Source organism: Gavia stellata, chromosome 6 (genome assembly GCF_030936135.1).
Source record: "Gavia stellata isolate bGavSte3 chromosome 6, bGavSte3.hap2, whole genome shotgun sequence".
In the NCBI taxonomy this organism is placed as follows: Eukaryota; Metazoa; Chordata; class Aves; order Gaviiformes; family Gaviidae; genus Gavia; species Gavia stellata.
Window position 1 is genome coordinate 9,163,249 of NC_082599.1, and position 15,503 is coordinate 9,178,751.

At 42.3% G+C, this 15,503-nt stretch overlaps 1 protein-coding gene across 2 annotated transcripts in view; it reads left to right on the plus strand.

The window, feature by feature from the left end:
* The window catches only part of DPP6 (dipeptidyl peptidase like 6), a 422,729-nt gene extending 410,431 nt beyond the window's left edge, over window positions 1-12,298 (plus strand). For both annotated transcript variants that reach the window (XM_059819117.1, XM_059819118.1), the window contains exons 18-26: window positions 459-557; window positions 2,881-2,950; window positions 4,921-5,115; window positions 5,853-5,907; window positions 6,822-6,927; window positions 7,791-7,849; window positions 10,352-10,424; window positions 10,524-10,597; window positions 12,152-12,298. In XM_059819117.1, the coding sequence (XP_059675100.1) occupies window positions 459-557; window positions 2,881-2,950; window positions 4,921-5,115; window positions 5,853-5,907; window positions 6,822-6,927; window positions 7,791-7,849; window positions 10,352-10,424; window positions 10,524-10,597; window positions 12,152-12,298 (878 nt within the window). The remainder of the gene's footprint in view (window positions 1-458; window positions 558-2,880; window positions 2,951-4,920; window positions 5,116-5,852; window positions 5,908-6,821; window positions 6,928-7,790; window positions 7,850-10,351; window positions 10,425-10,523; window positions 10,598-12,151) is intronic.
* The last annotated feature ends 3,205 nt before the right edge of the window (window positions 12,299-15,503 follow it).

Sequence of the window (15,503 nt, forward strand, 5' to 3'; positions counted from 1 at the left end):
TTTGTCCCCTCTTCTCTCCCCACGGCTTTCCTTCTCATGGATTTTCTCTTGTGTAGCACCACAACCTTCTCCTGAAGCCCTCCATTGTCTCCTCCCTTTCCCCATTTATTTTGTGTAACTTGGGCACAGGCTTGAGGACCTCTTCATTTGATACCTAGCTTTGCATGGCAGGTCGATGTCTGACTGGGACCCATAGTAGTGTCTCAACACAGAAGGTCACATTCCCATCTGCTGTAAATCAGCTGAATGTCACGGATTTCAGGAATATAGCTTGTTGCCAATGCAGAACCTGGAAGGAGTTTCAAAGACTTAACTGAATTAGACATCTGTGAGGACTAGAAGGAAATTCTTTCATAAGGAAATTTGTGTTATAAATATTAAGGCAGCTATAAAACATTAAAATGCCTTTTTCACAAACAATGCCAAAGGTTTTTGTGATCTTGTCCTTCTTGTTTCAGAAATTTTTGAGCTGGAGGTAAATGAAAATGTGCAGCTGACTGTAAATGACAGGCAAATGCCTAAGGTAGAATACATGGAGATCAAGATAGACGATTACAGTAAGTAGCACCTTTCCTCTCTCTTATTGTTCTTTTTCTTTTTCACTACTATTGCTGGGAAACGATACAGTCATCTTGGCTAGACTGGCAGGAGGAAAAATTACTTTGGCTCTCAATAAACTCACACAGTTTGCAAAGCACTCTCTTAAGATGTACTATATAAGGAGGTTATTACCCAGACAGGATTTGGTGAGAATGCAGCTGAAGAAGGCAAAATGATAGGTTTTTTTTCCTTTTAAAATTTTCTTTGTAGAGAAAAAGCCACTCCGGGAAATGACACGGTGTGGTGCCCCCATTGTGCAGGGCATTTGCCCTCGCTGGGCTGGTGTATTATTTGAGATGGGTTTGAAGTGGGATACTGTATGTGCTGGCTGGCTACAGCTGTGGCCACCTTTCAGGACACAATACTGAACTGCAGTGAATGAAGATGACTCGCCAGCGACTGCCCATCGGAGTCATTCAGGATTCTTTGAGAAAGCCATATCATTTGATAGGGTTGGAAAAAAAACAGCTTTATGGGAAAAGCCAAAAGAGATTTCCCCTGGAGCAAAGAAGGCAGAAGCTTGGAGCAGTTTATATCCACAGCTGGTGCATTATGTGTACCACTTGTGTAATCATTCCCCACATATCTATATGCCAAAGAGGACAGAGAGAGAGAAAAGCTTAATGGCAAACAGCCAAAGCATAAGCATTTTCTGCTTGTCTCTGTAGTTGTACCTGAAACAACCTAAAAAGCATCTCCTCTGGATGTAAGCAGATATCTTACCTATATGTGGAAAATCCACTCAGAGTTGTGCAATGGCTCCCAAAATACCCTGTTTATGTGTATGGTGGCAACTCTAAAAAAAAACCTCCAAAGACCCTGGGTTCGGAGTATGACCCATAATATTTCCCATGCCAAAAAGGAGCATACCTCTCAGACTGGATGCAGTGAAATGAAGGCAGTGAGGTGTGATGGATGGCAGGTTACTAATTTCGACCATTGCCAGGTGTTATAAAATGTGAAGCGAAGGCTGAGAGACAGTTGCGATTTGAAAACGATCATAATGGCCCTAAAATGTTCTGCTTGCCACATGGGCATTAGGAACATAAACCAGTGCATGATATAACAAGAACAGGCGTGCATTTCCAGGCCTTATGGGCAGGAAAAGATGGGGAAAGAGCCTGTCATAAACATCACGTCTATCCCCACCGTGAGCCAATTCATAGTGGCACTGGCAGCGTATTAGGATTAACTCAGCTTGATGCTAAATTTCCTAACTGCAAGTATCATTGAAATGCGATTCTGGTCATTTAATACTAAATATATATGTGTGTGTATAATAAATACAAGCTGGCCACAGCCGTGTGGCTGTTCTTCTGTGCCCTCCCTGTATTTTCAAAGCTTTGGGCTTAACAGCCTTGGGAACACTGCACGTAGCGCTTAGTTGTATTTAAAGTCAAGGGATGGTCTTTTTGGCTGTCCCTGGGCCATTGATCCAATTTGCAGCTATTAGCATTCAGATGGAATAACTAATTAGGCGGAGTGTCAGACAATGATTGCAAAGCAAACCACTTAAACCGTGTGGTTAATCTGTGTATTAATCTACTGAAAATGCTCCTAATACCAATTTAATTGCTGGGCCTTTGCTAATCTGGATTGTAGTTAACATTTTAAAAATAAGTGTGCTCTCATTAATGCGGAAAGCATTTGTATGGCAGCGGTTTTGGCTATCGATACGAAGCCATAGGAAGCAGTTAAATGAAGCTTTGGTGAGCACGTCCCTCACTTACATTGGTTCAGTACCAGTATAACAACATGGGTTTCAGCACAGTTACCTCCTATTTTACGGTAAAATCAAGCCCTCTAAAAGTTAGGATTAAAATACATGTTTTCCTAACTGTCTTCACACCATTATAGCAAAATAATCCTATTCTCTCCCCCAGCCACCATACTTAATTGGGTTTTAAATTATCATTTTCATCGCCAATTTTCTCCCTCCTCTGCTGCCCTGAAATATTGATTTCTGTCTGCGTCACTCAACCAGCTGCCAAAAAGGAAAATTATAGCTATTGCCAGATGTTAATTGAATGCTGTAAAAGTGATGCATGACTGAACAGCTCGCTCTGTACTCCCGATTTACATTTCTTGTCACCTCGGCTATCATAATATGGGTCTGTTCTTTGACAACATCTGTGTTTATAAGGTGTTATTTACCAGTGCCTCTGATGAAATGCCATTTTGTTCCTGCTCATAAATGGCCATAACACCAGAAAAATCTATTAGAGTTATGTCAGCATTCCCACACTGAAGACATGTTGTTATCTGGGTTTTTTTGCCTAGAATTGCCAATGCAGATCTTAAAGCCAGCAACCTTTTCGGACACCGTGCACTACCCCTTGCTTTTGGTTGTGTAAGTTCTCGCTCATCCTTTCTTTCTGTTCACATTATTAGGGCAGCTTGGAAACCTCAGCCATGATCAGAGCCTTTTAAGATATGTTTTGCACAATGAATGCCAGACCACTTTATCACCTAAGTCCAGCACCTTGGTCCCTACCCCCTGTTTCACCTCAGAGCTGGGAGAAGCTAGATGTAGGTCCCTTCTCTCCCGTGTTTGAGCCAAGGCTTTCAGCTCCCAGGAGGGTGCCCTAGTAATATCCTGCAGTGTACATTGTAGGATTTTGTAAAGCTATTCCACGTACACTTGCAACTCAATAGTTTTGGGGGTAGAAACAGGAGGGGGAGGAATAAAAGATGGACATTGACTTTCTGTCCCAGTGCCTGGGGTACTCACCCTGTGCTTAACAGGTAGTTTTAGAGTGGGATGCAGTCAGCCTTACTACAGCTTAAATTTTAGACACCCTCACGCAGCAATCATTCCCATGTAAATGCTGGTGTTCCCTGAAGTGACATTAAAGCAAGAGCTAGAAACCTTTGAAGTTCTCCACAATGTTAGCATTTATATTAGGTAGGTAGGATTTCCTCCTGGCAGGCAGAGCAGATGGGTATTTCTTTATGCAACATTTAGTAACAATAATACACATTACTGAGTTTTTTCTGGCAATTTGGAAAGAAACTGGGGGAGGGAAGTCACTGACCTTGGAAGAACGTGTTTGGCCCTGGCTGTGTCCCACTGCATCGCTTGCTCCCTGCCAGGGAAAACCCCATGAGAGAGAAGCCTCATGCAGGAGTGATGAATGCCTGAACACCATCCTGCACATCCCTCCATGAAGGACAAAAACACTGCAATAAGCATGTCGTTACATCACAAAATTACTGCAGAGAAAATGTACTTCATTATACAAGTGCTTGAGGAAGATTGGTACTCATCAAGCTAACAGCACTTGATTAGGCTGCCTCTGAATCTGGATGTGCCTGGGTCTCACTTGAATAAATGCAAATCACTAAAGTCACATGCTCATTAAAATTGTGCAGTGAGTTGCCTGATATCTCCAAGAACCCCAAAAAGGACAAGAAGTAGATGGAAGTGCCAGTGGCTCTACAGTAGTCCCAGTCTTAAATATGACTTATCATCATCTCTTGATTTTTCTGAGCTGTCTGACTGAAGTGGGGTCAATATTTTTCGAGACAGTTCCCCTGTGCAGGATTGAGCCCTAAGTAGAAGGGTGAAGAGGGAATCTTGCCCACCCCTTCCCCTTCCCCACCAATTTTGGGCCAACCTGGGCATTTTTAAGCTGTTAGTTTTATGGCTTTAAAAGTGTCCTTGCCCTCTGTACTTGTGTGAAGCAGTGGTGACAGAAGTGATTTACAGCTCCATCTACAGCCGCTCTGCAGAACCCCGTGGGAGAGGGAAGGTCTGGGCTGGGTGAATGGGGGCAGTAAATGAAACCCCAATGCTTGACAGTAAAGCAAAGGATGATTGGTGTCTGCAAGCTTCATCCAACATATTTTGGCAGCTCCAGCGCACCCCAAAGCCCATCATAGAAACCCCTCCACCAGAAAAATACCAACTTTGGGCAATGTAGAAAATAGATATAGATGAGAACAGGTATAGAAAGGGAAAACTCAAATGACCTCTGCATTGCTGCCCTGGTTTACTCACAGGAGGAATCCTGCCCAGTTAGTGATGCGCTTGCTAGGTTTGTTCAAAGCCCAGCTTAGTGCAGCGATAGTTGCTGTGCAAAGAGGCAGGTAGAAACCAACCCGCAGCTTCCACCCCAGCCTCAAAACCCATCCCACACAACCAACCTTCTGCACATCATCGTTGCAGAGACTGGTCTCCCCTTCTTGAAATCTGCCCCGCCTTACGACGCATGCAGGAGCTGCTGGTCCCCATTGCCGCGGCAAGCTCATGGCCCCGGGGAGGGCATTTGGCCCGTGCTTGGTGCCTTTGCCTTTGCTTGATGCCTATTTCTGTTTCAGAGATGGGACGCCTGGCAGCCAGATCGTAACGGAGAGATTTGAGGTGACATGGGAAAGCGTCATGGTCAGCTCTCACAATGCCATCGTGCTGAAGTTCGATGGCCGTGGGAGTGGCTTCCAAGGCACTAAGCTACTGCACGAGGTTAAGAGGAGGCTGGGCCTTTTGGAAGAGAAGGATCAGTTGGAAGCTGTCCGGTGAATGACACTGTTATTGAAGAAATTAATTCATTAATGATAATTAACCCAAGATTGTCATTAGTCCTGGCTGCTTTAATGGTGTGTAAGGTAGAGCAAGGAGATGGGAGGAAAGGACAATGTAGTCATACAGCTGTGAACAAATGATGGCATGTGAGAGAGAGCTCATGCCAGCCAGTGCAGAGGGAGAAAAACAAGCCTTGAACAGACTTAAATTAGAGCACGCTTATCTGTATCATGTGTTCAAAGCCTATTTATTTTTAGCTCTGTACAGTCATACAGCTACAAACAAGTAAGCTTGAATATCAGCTCCTACGTTAATTTTTTGCTGGCCTGGTAGTTGGAAAAAACCCATCTTTAAACCCTTAAACTTTTTAAAAGAGAAAAAACAGTGCAAAACCCTGAATGTCAAGTCCTGTCATATTGTTAGATTTATTCTGCACATAATCATGCTAAAAACACTATCAGAGTAGTGCAATAGCATCAGCTTTATTATGACTTTCAGAGGTAGTGCAGGTTATTTATTGTCATTGCTTGGTCATATCCAACACAACAGGTTGCAAGATTAAATCGAACAGAGACTCATGTGAAAGCAGCGTGTAGCAGCCTGAATTTAGATTGTCTACACCATTTTTCTGTGGCCACCCCAAACTCAAGCTGATAAAAATCGCACTATGTTTGCTATATCTAAGAGAAAAATATTTTTAACCAGTTGTTTCTCCTCTCTCATGTTCTAGGACAATGCTGAAGGAGCATTACATTGATAAAATGAGAGTCGGTGTGTTTGGGAAGGTAACATTTTCCCGTTGTTCCTCTGTCCTGTTCTAGTTGGCTGGTGTGGCTAAGCAGCTGAGCTAAATCCTGGTTTATTGAATATGTCAGTGGTGACTTTTTTATTATTATTATTATTTATTTTTGAGATAGACTGCTTCTTGCTCAGAGATGCTAAAGATAAAATCTTTCATTTTATCAATGTATTCGTCAATTATTTTTTTTAATTAGCTTCCAAGTGCAGAAAGTGACTATTTGTCAGAAAAACACAGTCAGATAATTAATTATTTTTTCCCCATGCAAACTTTCATTTCATTTTCACCTTGTCCCTTAAGGCCTATGGGAATGTGGTATATCTAGCTTGTATCATACAAATGTACAACAACAATATTGATTTCTGAGGCTGATACGCACCACAATGTGTGCCCAGATGGGAAACAGCAATTGCAAAGTACACATGGTTTGAAATGAGAATGGGACTGTGAGTAGAAATTGTTTATTGTGGGAGATACAGCCTTAGAGTGGGCAAAGAGAGCTGCACATATAGCAGCATCTCTGCAGGGAATTCTTAACAGGCTGACAACAGACACTGAAATTGTGCTGTCCATTTTAAATAACGAAAGACTGGGGTGATATTTTGGAGAGCTAACATACCTCTTTAGACCTACAGCCATAACGTGGGGTGAAAAGAGGCAAGCTCTTGGGCACACAACCCTCCTGCCTTCAGGAGAGCGCAAAGAGTGTAGAGCTCATTTCAGCCACGGCTGTCGAAGCTGGGGAGATGTCCCTTGCTTCGTCTTTTTCAGAGCAAGGTGTTAAAGGCTCTATAATGGTCGAGAGTTTGCTGCAAGGTTTCAGCTGCCCTGTTTTTGTACCCAAAACCAGCAGCACCTGACGGCAGGACCGCTGACGCCCCTGCCCCGTTTGTGTTCCAGGATTACGGCGGCTACCTGAGCACTTACATGCTTCCAGCCGGTGAAGAGAACCAGGTGTTCGCCTGTGGAGCTGCTCTTTCCCCGCTGACAGACTTCAAACTATATGGTAAACCCCATCCCAGAGCCCACAGACCCTCTTGCTGACTACAGATGATGTTTCTGTCCTAACCTTTCCCAGTTGTCTTCCCTTTCTACCCCAAGATCCTGCCTGTTTTGTATTGTGTGTCTTCTTAGGACTAGCTATAAACCCTTTTTTTCCCCCTCAAGAACAATTTTGCTGGCACCAGTGGGACCAACCACGGTGGTCAGAGTAATAAAATAACTTATTACTCACTCCTTTTAAATAGAGGAGAATTAGCTCTAAACCCCTCCAGCCTCTGACACCAACCTGCAACACTGCCTTGAATGTGCTTCTTTCTTGTCTGAACCATCCATCCGTGGGAGCTGTGGTCCAGCCCTCCTGCCTCGTCCTCTCTCTGATGGCAGTGCTGCACTGCACATGGCGGTCCTTTCTCTTAGGGACACCAGTTCCCTTTGCACTTAGTGTCAGTGAAAATCAGGGGACTGCCATGAAAGCCAGTGGTGTTAAGCCAGCCTTCAGGTCCCATACAGTTATCCCTGAGACCAACGGGAGCTTGCAGTAGACTGTTGATGGAGATGACCCCATGTGAAAGGAGAAAGGGACGCAACACGATAGTGCTCTTCTCCTCTCATATCTTGGTTGCATTAAGGGAAAAAAAAAGGGTCTTCTGTGACTTATTTAGAAACCATAAGTACTTGGTGAAAATGAAAGACAGTAGTATCATACCTACTCTTAGTGCATTTTCAAAAACTTTTAGAAATATGTCCTGTGTAACTAAGACAAAGTTAGAAAAGACGATCTTTTTTAGCATTTGCAATATTTGACTCAGAAGCACCAGTGTACTCACTTCTGACTGAAAGAGATGTTTTCTTTTTTTTCTTTTCAAGCTTCAGCCTTTTCTGAAAGATACTTGGGCTTGCATGGGATTGATAACAGAGCATACGAGGTAACTGCATGGACACTGCGTTTCCCTGATAAAATGTGAACAGGGTTTTGACTCTTCCTCAATGTGTTCTGTCTTGAGGAGGGAAAAAGGATATGCAAGTTGGTCTCACAAGTAAAACTCTTATCTTTAAAAGGCAGCAAGGTGTCCTTCAGCCTGCTTACTGCTTTTGTTGTCTTAATAGTGATGATGGATATGTTTTTTATTGATTAGCCTTCATGTCTGCCTCTCTAAATCGGGTAAATACAGTTATTCCAGTTTTACAGATTGAAAGAGCTGAGGCTGAGTCACTTAGATGTGCCCAAGTGGACACGATGTCACGATCTCCTTTAAAGTTCGTCCCAATGGTCTTGCCACTAGGATTCTCTCTGAGGTATAATTTTTGACCCAAAGTCAAGTGAAGCTCAGCTACTCTTGGCTTTTTCAATGTAAGCACAGATGTGATATTTCAGGTAGGCAGAACTCCGTGCCAGAGTTGAGCAGGACATGGAAAAGGAGACATGGCACCAGTTAATGAAGTTATTGTTTAATATGTATGATGGCATCAGTTGGTTCATGTCTTCTTTCCTTCAATTACTTGGAGGAAAAACCTAATAAAGAATAGTTGCACAAACAAAATTTATTATACAGAAAACATTGTTAAGCCTACTAAGCCTTGTCTTCAGCTAGAAGACATGAAGGCAGCAAAGGTTTGAAACTCTTTTCTTACAGAGAAGCCAGGTAGCACCCTGTGCCCCTGCAGTGGGAGCTTTTCCTGGCTACATAAATACCGAGTTCATAGTCTCTCGGATTTTGCACCGATGATCTCTAGATCATTGCAAACTCTTTTAGTCCTTTTAGAAATTTGAAGGCACGTCAGTAGAGGTGAAAGCAAGGGAAAATATTCCGGAAATGAGAGCTTTGTATTGCCGCGCGCTCTTTGTGTATTAAAAAGCTGGCCTAAGCAAATAGTGGTACTTTTGGCTGACTTGGGATTAACTGCTAGGAACAGCACCTGATCTGTCTGCAGAGCATGGCACTGTTCTGGGTACAGACCCTAACTGATACACATCTCCTACACGCCACAGCTGAATCATGAATTGCTTAGGGAGGAGAACTGCTCCTAACCCATGGACCAGACATGCACTTTATGAAGGTCACATAATTCAAGACTTGACATAGACTCCAAAAAAGATGTATTGTCATATGGTAGGTTACAACTGAAGGTGTAGAAAGGAAGACAGCATATAGGGGGAGGACAGAGTGCAAGATATGTGCATACACCATCACAAGACTTAAACATCGCAGCCAGCAATCTGAGGGTGAAAGAACTCATTAATTAAGTCCAACAACAGAGGGACGATCAGAGGGCACCCTTGCAAAATTTGCAAACACTTTCTAAGTCCATACAGAGTGTGGAGCTGCAAGAAAGCCAGAACAGGCCTGCATCCACCAAAATTTCCAAAAGCTTGCCTCTAGCACCAAGGAAATATGCAGGGCCACTTATGTTCAGGGTTGCTTTAGTTTTTAAATGAGGACAGATACATGTCATCTGTAATGTAAAATGACAGTGACCATATCTTAATAATACATGCCAATGTTTTTAGCCAGTTAATTCGATCTCCATAGCCAGGCATGGAAGGTCCTGTTGCTGTTGGAGATGCACTTGTCTATCTTATCTTCTGTGGAAACCACGTAGGACAGTGGGAAGATGAAAACAGGTATTAAAATAGGATTGATAGAAGGGTGTCTTAACTGAAAAACACATAAACTCATGTAAGAGAATGAGAGCTAGGTTGCATGCATTTAAACAGTGAAGGAAACATGAATTTAAGTCAAGACAGCTGTTCTTCCCTGCCCTATAAAGCAGTAACAACTGTGATTTGAGACTTACATTCCTCTTGCCACTCCAAGACTTTTTTGGAGTCTTTTGGAATCTCCTTGAGACTTGTATGTTTCTGAACAATGCATCAAGAAGTGGATAAGTCCTTCGTTTCTCTTACTGTGCTGGTTTTGGCTGGGATAGAGTTTGCAGTCGCTCAGATTTGTATTTCCCCTGTGCATCTGAAAGACAGTCAGGGGCAAAGGCGTTCTCAGCAGTGGACACTTGAGTTTAGTATCAGATCCTCCCCCAGGCTGTCAAAGCTCATTGAGGTTGGCTTTCAAAGCATGCCAAAGTCACTCCAACTCTCTGAAGAGTTCTTAGGCATAGGCATCTGGGCATGCTTTTCAGCGGTGTTTTGTGTTCACTGGAAATTCATTTTGACATTTTCCATGTGTTCTGCAGTTCAGACTTTTGGTGAACACTATCAGAACAGACGAGGGTCTCTGTCATCTTCCTGCTGCTGATACTGAGGGGGTCTATTTTACCTCCAGATTGATTCAAGTAGCCAAGAGAATACGCTGTGCTGGTGTCTGCTTGTTATCCGTGTGATGAAGTACCAAATGGAATGAAGTGCTTCTATTTTCTCCATATAAATTTCTAATTTCTAGCAAGATTTTTAATTGCAACCTTTACCTTCACAGATCACCAAATTAGCACACAGAGTCTCATTACTGAAGGAACAGACATTTTTGATCATTCATGCTACTGCTGATGGTAAGTTAGCCCATCATTTGAGCTCGTTATATGTTTGGGATGGCTTTGATTTTTCTTAATTAAATTTGCCTCTTTAATGATTGTAATCTGTTTTTACAGAAAAAATCCATTTTCAGCATACTGCAGACCTTATCACACACCTAATTAGGGCAAAGGCTAATTACAGCTTGCAGGTACAGTATGTGTTTCCTTTTTTCATATTTGAACAGTTATTTCCCAGTTTGAACTCGAACTGCTGCTATGAAGCAAGCTTTGATAAGCCACTTGCAAACTTAGCCTGGCAGTAGAAATAGCACCAGCATATTATGTGTTCCTGTGTACTCCAGTGCTTATTTGATACCACTAGTTTGGTTTGGACAGTTGTTGAACAGTTATTATATTACAGAAAATTAGGTTTTGAGAGACATATCTCTAAGGAATTGGTGTCTGTTTATTTTCTTTGGGAACAACAGCCTAAGTTCAGGGTGAATTACAGGGAAAGAGGAATCTAAATTAAATCAACCAGAAAAGTTAAGGAGAGAAATGTCTCTTAAATCTGACATCCCACTGTGAATGACATGCTCTGGTCTGGAAAGTCCCTCTTTCTGCCAAATTACATCTCTGATTTGCTGAATGGCCCACGTCCAAGCCATTAAATCTTCCAAAATCAACCCATCCACCAGCCATGGGGATGGTGCCTGACCTCTGCTACATCTCAAGCCACGGCCAGGAGAGTGCAACTAGCCCAGGACTGAACCGTGCCAGGGACCATGCTACAGCTGACAGTAGAGATGGTTGCGTTGCAGTGCCCAAGTCCTACTAACACTTGATTTACTGAATACCAGCTCCCTCTGGCTGCATTTCTGCAGAGTTTCATGTAATGGGTATGCTCACTCCATCATGTTCCAAAGGCAGATAGGCTGGAACACAGATGCGGGAGATAAGCAAAGAGCCCGACGCGAATTGGGTCAGCACAGTGACTGAGACACCCCTACGTATTTCCCAATGCAGAAGCATTAGTACTTTAGAGCTTGAAGCCACCGATGGGGTAGAGGCACCTCAAAGATTAGTTGAGGACTGAATAGAGGGCTGAGGGATCTATGTCTTGGACGGAGGTACTCAACAGTGAGACACCTTAGTCCTGCCTGCAAGGATCCAGCACTAGAAACTCATTTTTCCCCCTTCAATATCCTGGTCTAGAGAACCTATTATGATATTCCTGCATTCCTTCAACATGTGCAGAAGTTATCTGTTTCATTAAAAGGGAAAGTTGTGTTTAAACTATTTAATTTCTAGCTTTCCACATTTTTTCTATTTAATTACTTTTCCGGCAAGGTTTCTTTCTTTTTTTTTACTTAATGACATTTTTTTCTTTAAAGCCCTCATTTTAGTCAGTAAAACCTAATGCCATTTTTCTCCACAGAGTTGCACTGGCTGTTTTTCAGTTTTCACATGGAACAAGTACTGTTATTTGTAGGTGTGGTCTGGTTCTGCTTAGCCTGAACTTGTTCAGAATGGAATTAAATGGAAAATCCTCCCCCAAAAAAGTTCCTTTTGAAGTAAGATGCAAGTCTGCGCTCAGAGCGCTGTGGTGCCTGAATTACCCTGGACCTCATGTGCATCTATGGGAAGACACACATTGCTGAGGAGAAGCAGTGGGTTTGCAGGCCAGCTTGAGCTGCAGATATGGGTGGTCAGTTTTGAAACTTTAGGTTCCTAACAGTGTGTATTTCCCTGTTTCTTTGCAGATTTACCCCGACGAAAGCCATTACTTCAGCAACACAGCATTGGAGCAGCATTTGTACAACTCCATCGTCAACTTCTTCGCAGCGTGTTTCCAAGTTCAGGACAAACTCCCAATAGCCCCACTGAAAGAGGAGGAGGACGATGATTAACCCTACTTGTCCGTGCTAAGCACAAGGCAGATCTCTCTAACAATATGCAACTGGATCATTTTCCTGAAGAAAGAGATGTTACGTTGTTAGCATGTATTTAAAGAAAACTGAAAGCAGCTCATCTGCTTTACTTGACAGCAACTCCTTCCTAAATGGAAGAACGTTAAGCATGGTGAACTCAGCAGAAACTGCTGTCTGAAATTAACCCATCACAACCAACATCTTCTTTTCCTTTCTTTTTTTTCCCCCTTTTTTTGCTTTCTTTTTTTGTTTGCCACAATGTGACTTCTAGTGTGAAAGTGGCAAGATATTGAACTTGAAGGAACACCCCAAGAAACCGCTTTGAGGACTGGAAGATTTAATGTCTCTTTGCATTCAAGCAATCAAGCAGTAGCAGTGAAATCCGTCATCCATATTAAGGTTACTATAGTTAGCATCACACTGTGTCAGAAAAAAAGATCTATCATAATACATGGAAAAGATTATAGCACAATTATTTTAAAAGGTACTGATTCATACGTATTTGCCTGCTCTTTCCCATGTTCAGAAGGTTTCTCATTGCTATAGGACACACAAATTCAATTGTACAAAATATCGCTATAGTTACACCGATCTTTACCTTCCTGTAATTACTTCTTAATTTTGCATAGCTTTTACTTCTGTTTTCATTGGGTCTCATGCTTACCTTATTAGCTTCTCAGCTTGTTCTGGATGGGGAAAAAACATACACTGAATTAACCAACTCACTTTAGACCTTAGGGGTCTAAAGAGGCAATGGGGGTCGAGGTACCCAGACATTATAAAATCTTTTAGACTAAAGCAAAAGAAATCTCACTCTCATGTTCCTGGCACAGCCTTTGCCTGCAAGATTGAATATTTTCTTTGGCAGCCTTGAAAAATATGCATATAAATAAGCTAAATCAGCTTATCATTGAGATATTTTTATTGTACTATAGAAAAATATGTGACGGTCACAATTTTTTTTTCTTCTTTTAGTGTTGGAACAATTGATTGTTGAGAAAAGGCTAGATGAGGCTAGGGTAGCAGGAATTTGTACCAGATACTTCGCAGATCATCTCATAAAACCATTTAAACAGAACCAGTGTGCAGAGATTTATCGCACATGCTGTCTGCGGCTTAGTTTTATTCCAGGTCAATGATTAGCACATTCCAAACACGTTTAATTATCTCTTCTGCTCACACTACCATAAAAGAAAAAAGATGGGAGCATTTTTGGTTTAAAATATCTAACACTTCTTTATAGCAGTGCAAAGCAACTTTCAAAACTTCTTGTGAAAACATTCAACTCTCAGAATGAAATCCAACATTCATTCACTTCCACTTACCGCGTCATAAGAATTTTGACTAGTGTCGCTCCTTGTAAAATATTCTGACCAAATGTACAGCAGTATTAATACTGTATATTTCATTCTGTTGTATATAAAGGAATGTAAGTCAGTTATTCGTCAGGTCCCCGATCCAATATTAGTCTTGTGTTCAGCATGCATGCGATAACACTTCTTTGCTGGTCAGGACTCTTTAGAAGTACTAGCTTGGAAATATAATAATTAATGTAATTTCTTTTCTTGTTTTGACAGCTTGAATGTCAATGCCGGTTTCTACTTTTTACATAGTACTGTGGGTAAACTCACATCCTGACAGCAATGATGATGTTTCCATTGTGTTCTTTAGTGTGTCTTTTTTATTACCATTATTTTAAGCTTTGAATGTTGGTTGTACTTTGACCATCATGAAAAATATATTGATAAACCACAGAAATGACCTAGTTTGGTTTTGATTATCTTCTTTAATTTACAGTGCATCAACATTGTGTGAACAAGAACTACGGTATAAATCTGCTTTATCCGGCAAAATGCCAACTAGACAATAAGAATGCTGCGTGTCCAGATTTTGCTACACCAACCAGGCTCAAAAGCCTGAAATGAACTTGACCCGAGAAATGTAAAAATCTGCTCTGTCCACAATCTTTTGTAGAAAGAACTTTAGGATGTGGCATGGTAGTGTTTGTTCATTCATGGAATAAAACATTATTTTACCACTCTGGTTGCTACTGCTGTTATTTAGTGTTAAGTACTTAAATAAACATTTTGTTGCTGGAAGTGCTATTCCTGGTTGAACTGAGCCCAAACTCCAGGGTGTAGATCAGAAAAATGAAAACAAGTCTTTATAAAAAAAATACATATCACCATTTAGTTTGCCTGTGACCTTGGTAAATGGTGTCACCGTGGTAAATGGTGACTGGTTTTGAGGAAAACCTGAAGTAGCACAAAGGGGGTTCAACCCCAAAGTAGCAGATCATGAGAAGACCCCTATTACCCTCTAGTCTTTGGTAGAAATGCACCTTTCCTCCCTTTCTGCCTGCTGCCCTGGCACATGGGCTTCCTGAGGGCATCAGCCAAGCACGACAGCTTGACCAAAGGGATTTTTGCCCTTTCATCCATTTTCCCAAAAGTGACTTGTGCGTTATGAAGTGGGAACAAAGCGCTAAAACTTACTGAGTCTGCCGTAGCAGATTTTTCTGCAGATGATTCTCCATCAGGACAGGGGCAAGCAAGAGGAGGGAGTCATCCCACCTGAATTCAGACATTTGTTTCCCTTCAAGCCAAGAGGAGAGCTGTATACCTGCCAGGGCCATCCTCAGACACCTCCCTTGAATGAGCGGCAGCTTTTCTGTGTGCCCGTTTTGCTCCGCTGGCTGCGGAGACGGGAGGGACTATCCCAGACTGAAACAGCCGGGGGACAAGTTGGGGCCATCCCTAGCTGTCCCCTGTAACAGCACTTCGTGGACTGCAAGATCAGCTGGATGTTCCCACACCTTCTTTACACCTGGGAAGGAAATCCTTTCATTTCATAGATTTCCTGGGTAAATGGAAACATTTGCTCAAATTAGGAAACCTGTCTGTGACTGTACCCTACAATATGCTGCCCTCTTCATCTCAAGCAATAACTTCAGGAAAGATTTAAATCTGCACAGAAATCTGTGTCTCTAGGCCTGATAAAGACATGAAAGACCTTTTTAACCCTAAAAGACTAGACCATGTAGCAAGGCTGTGATGCTAAGCAGCCACTCAGAGGTACACGGGTGGACAAGGATGCTTTCCGATGGCAACTGCTGACTTGCTGCACCTCTTCAGTGTCCAGGGTGATGTCCCATCACCCGATACCAACTTTACTGAACCGAATT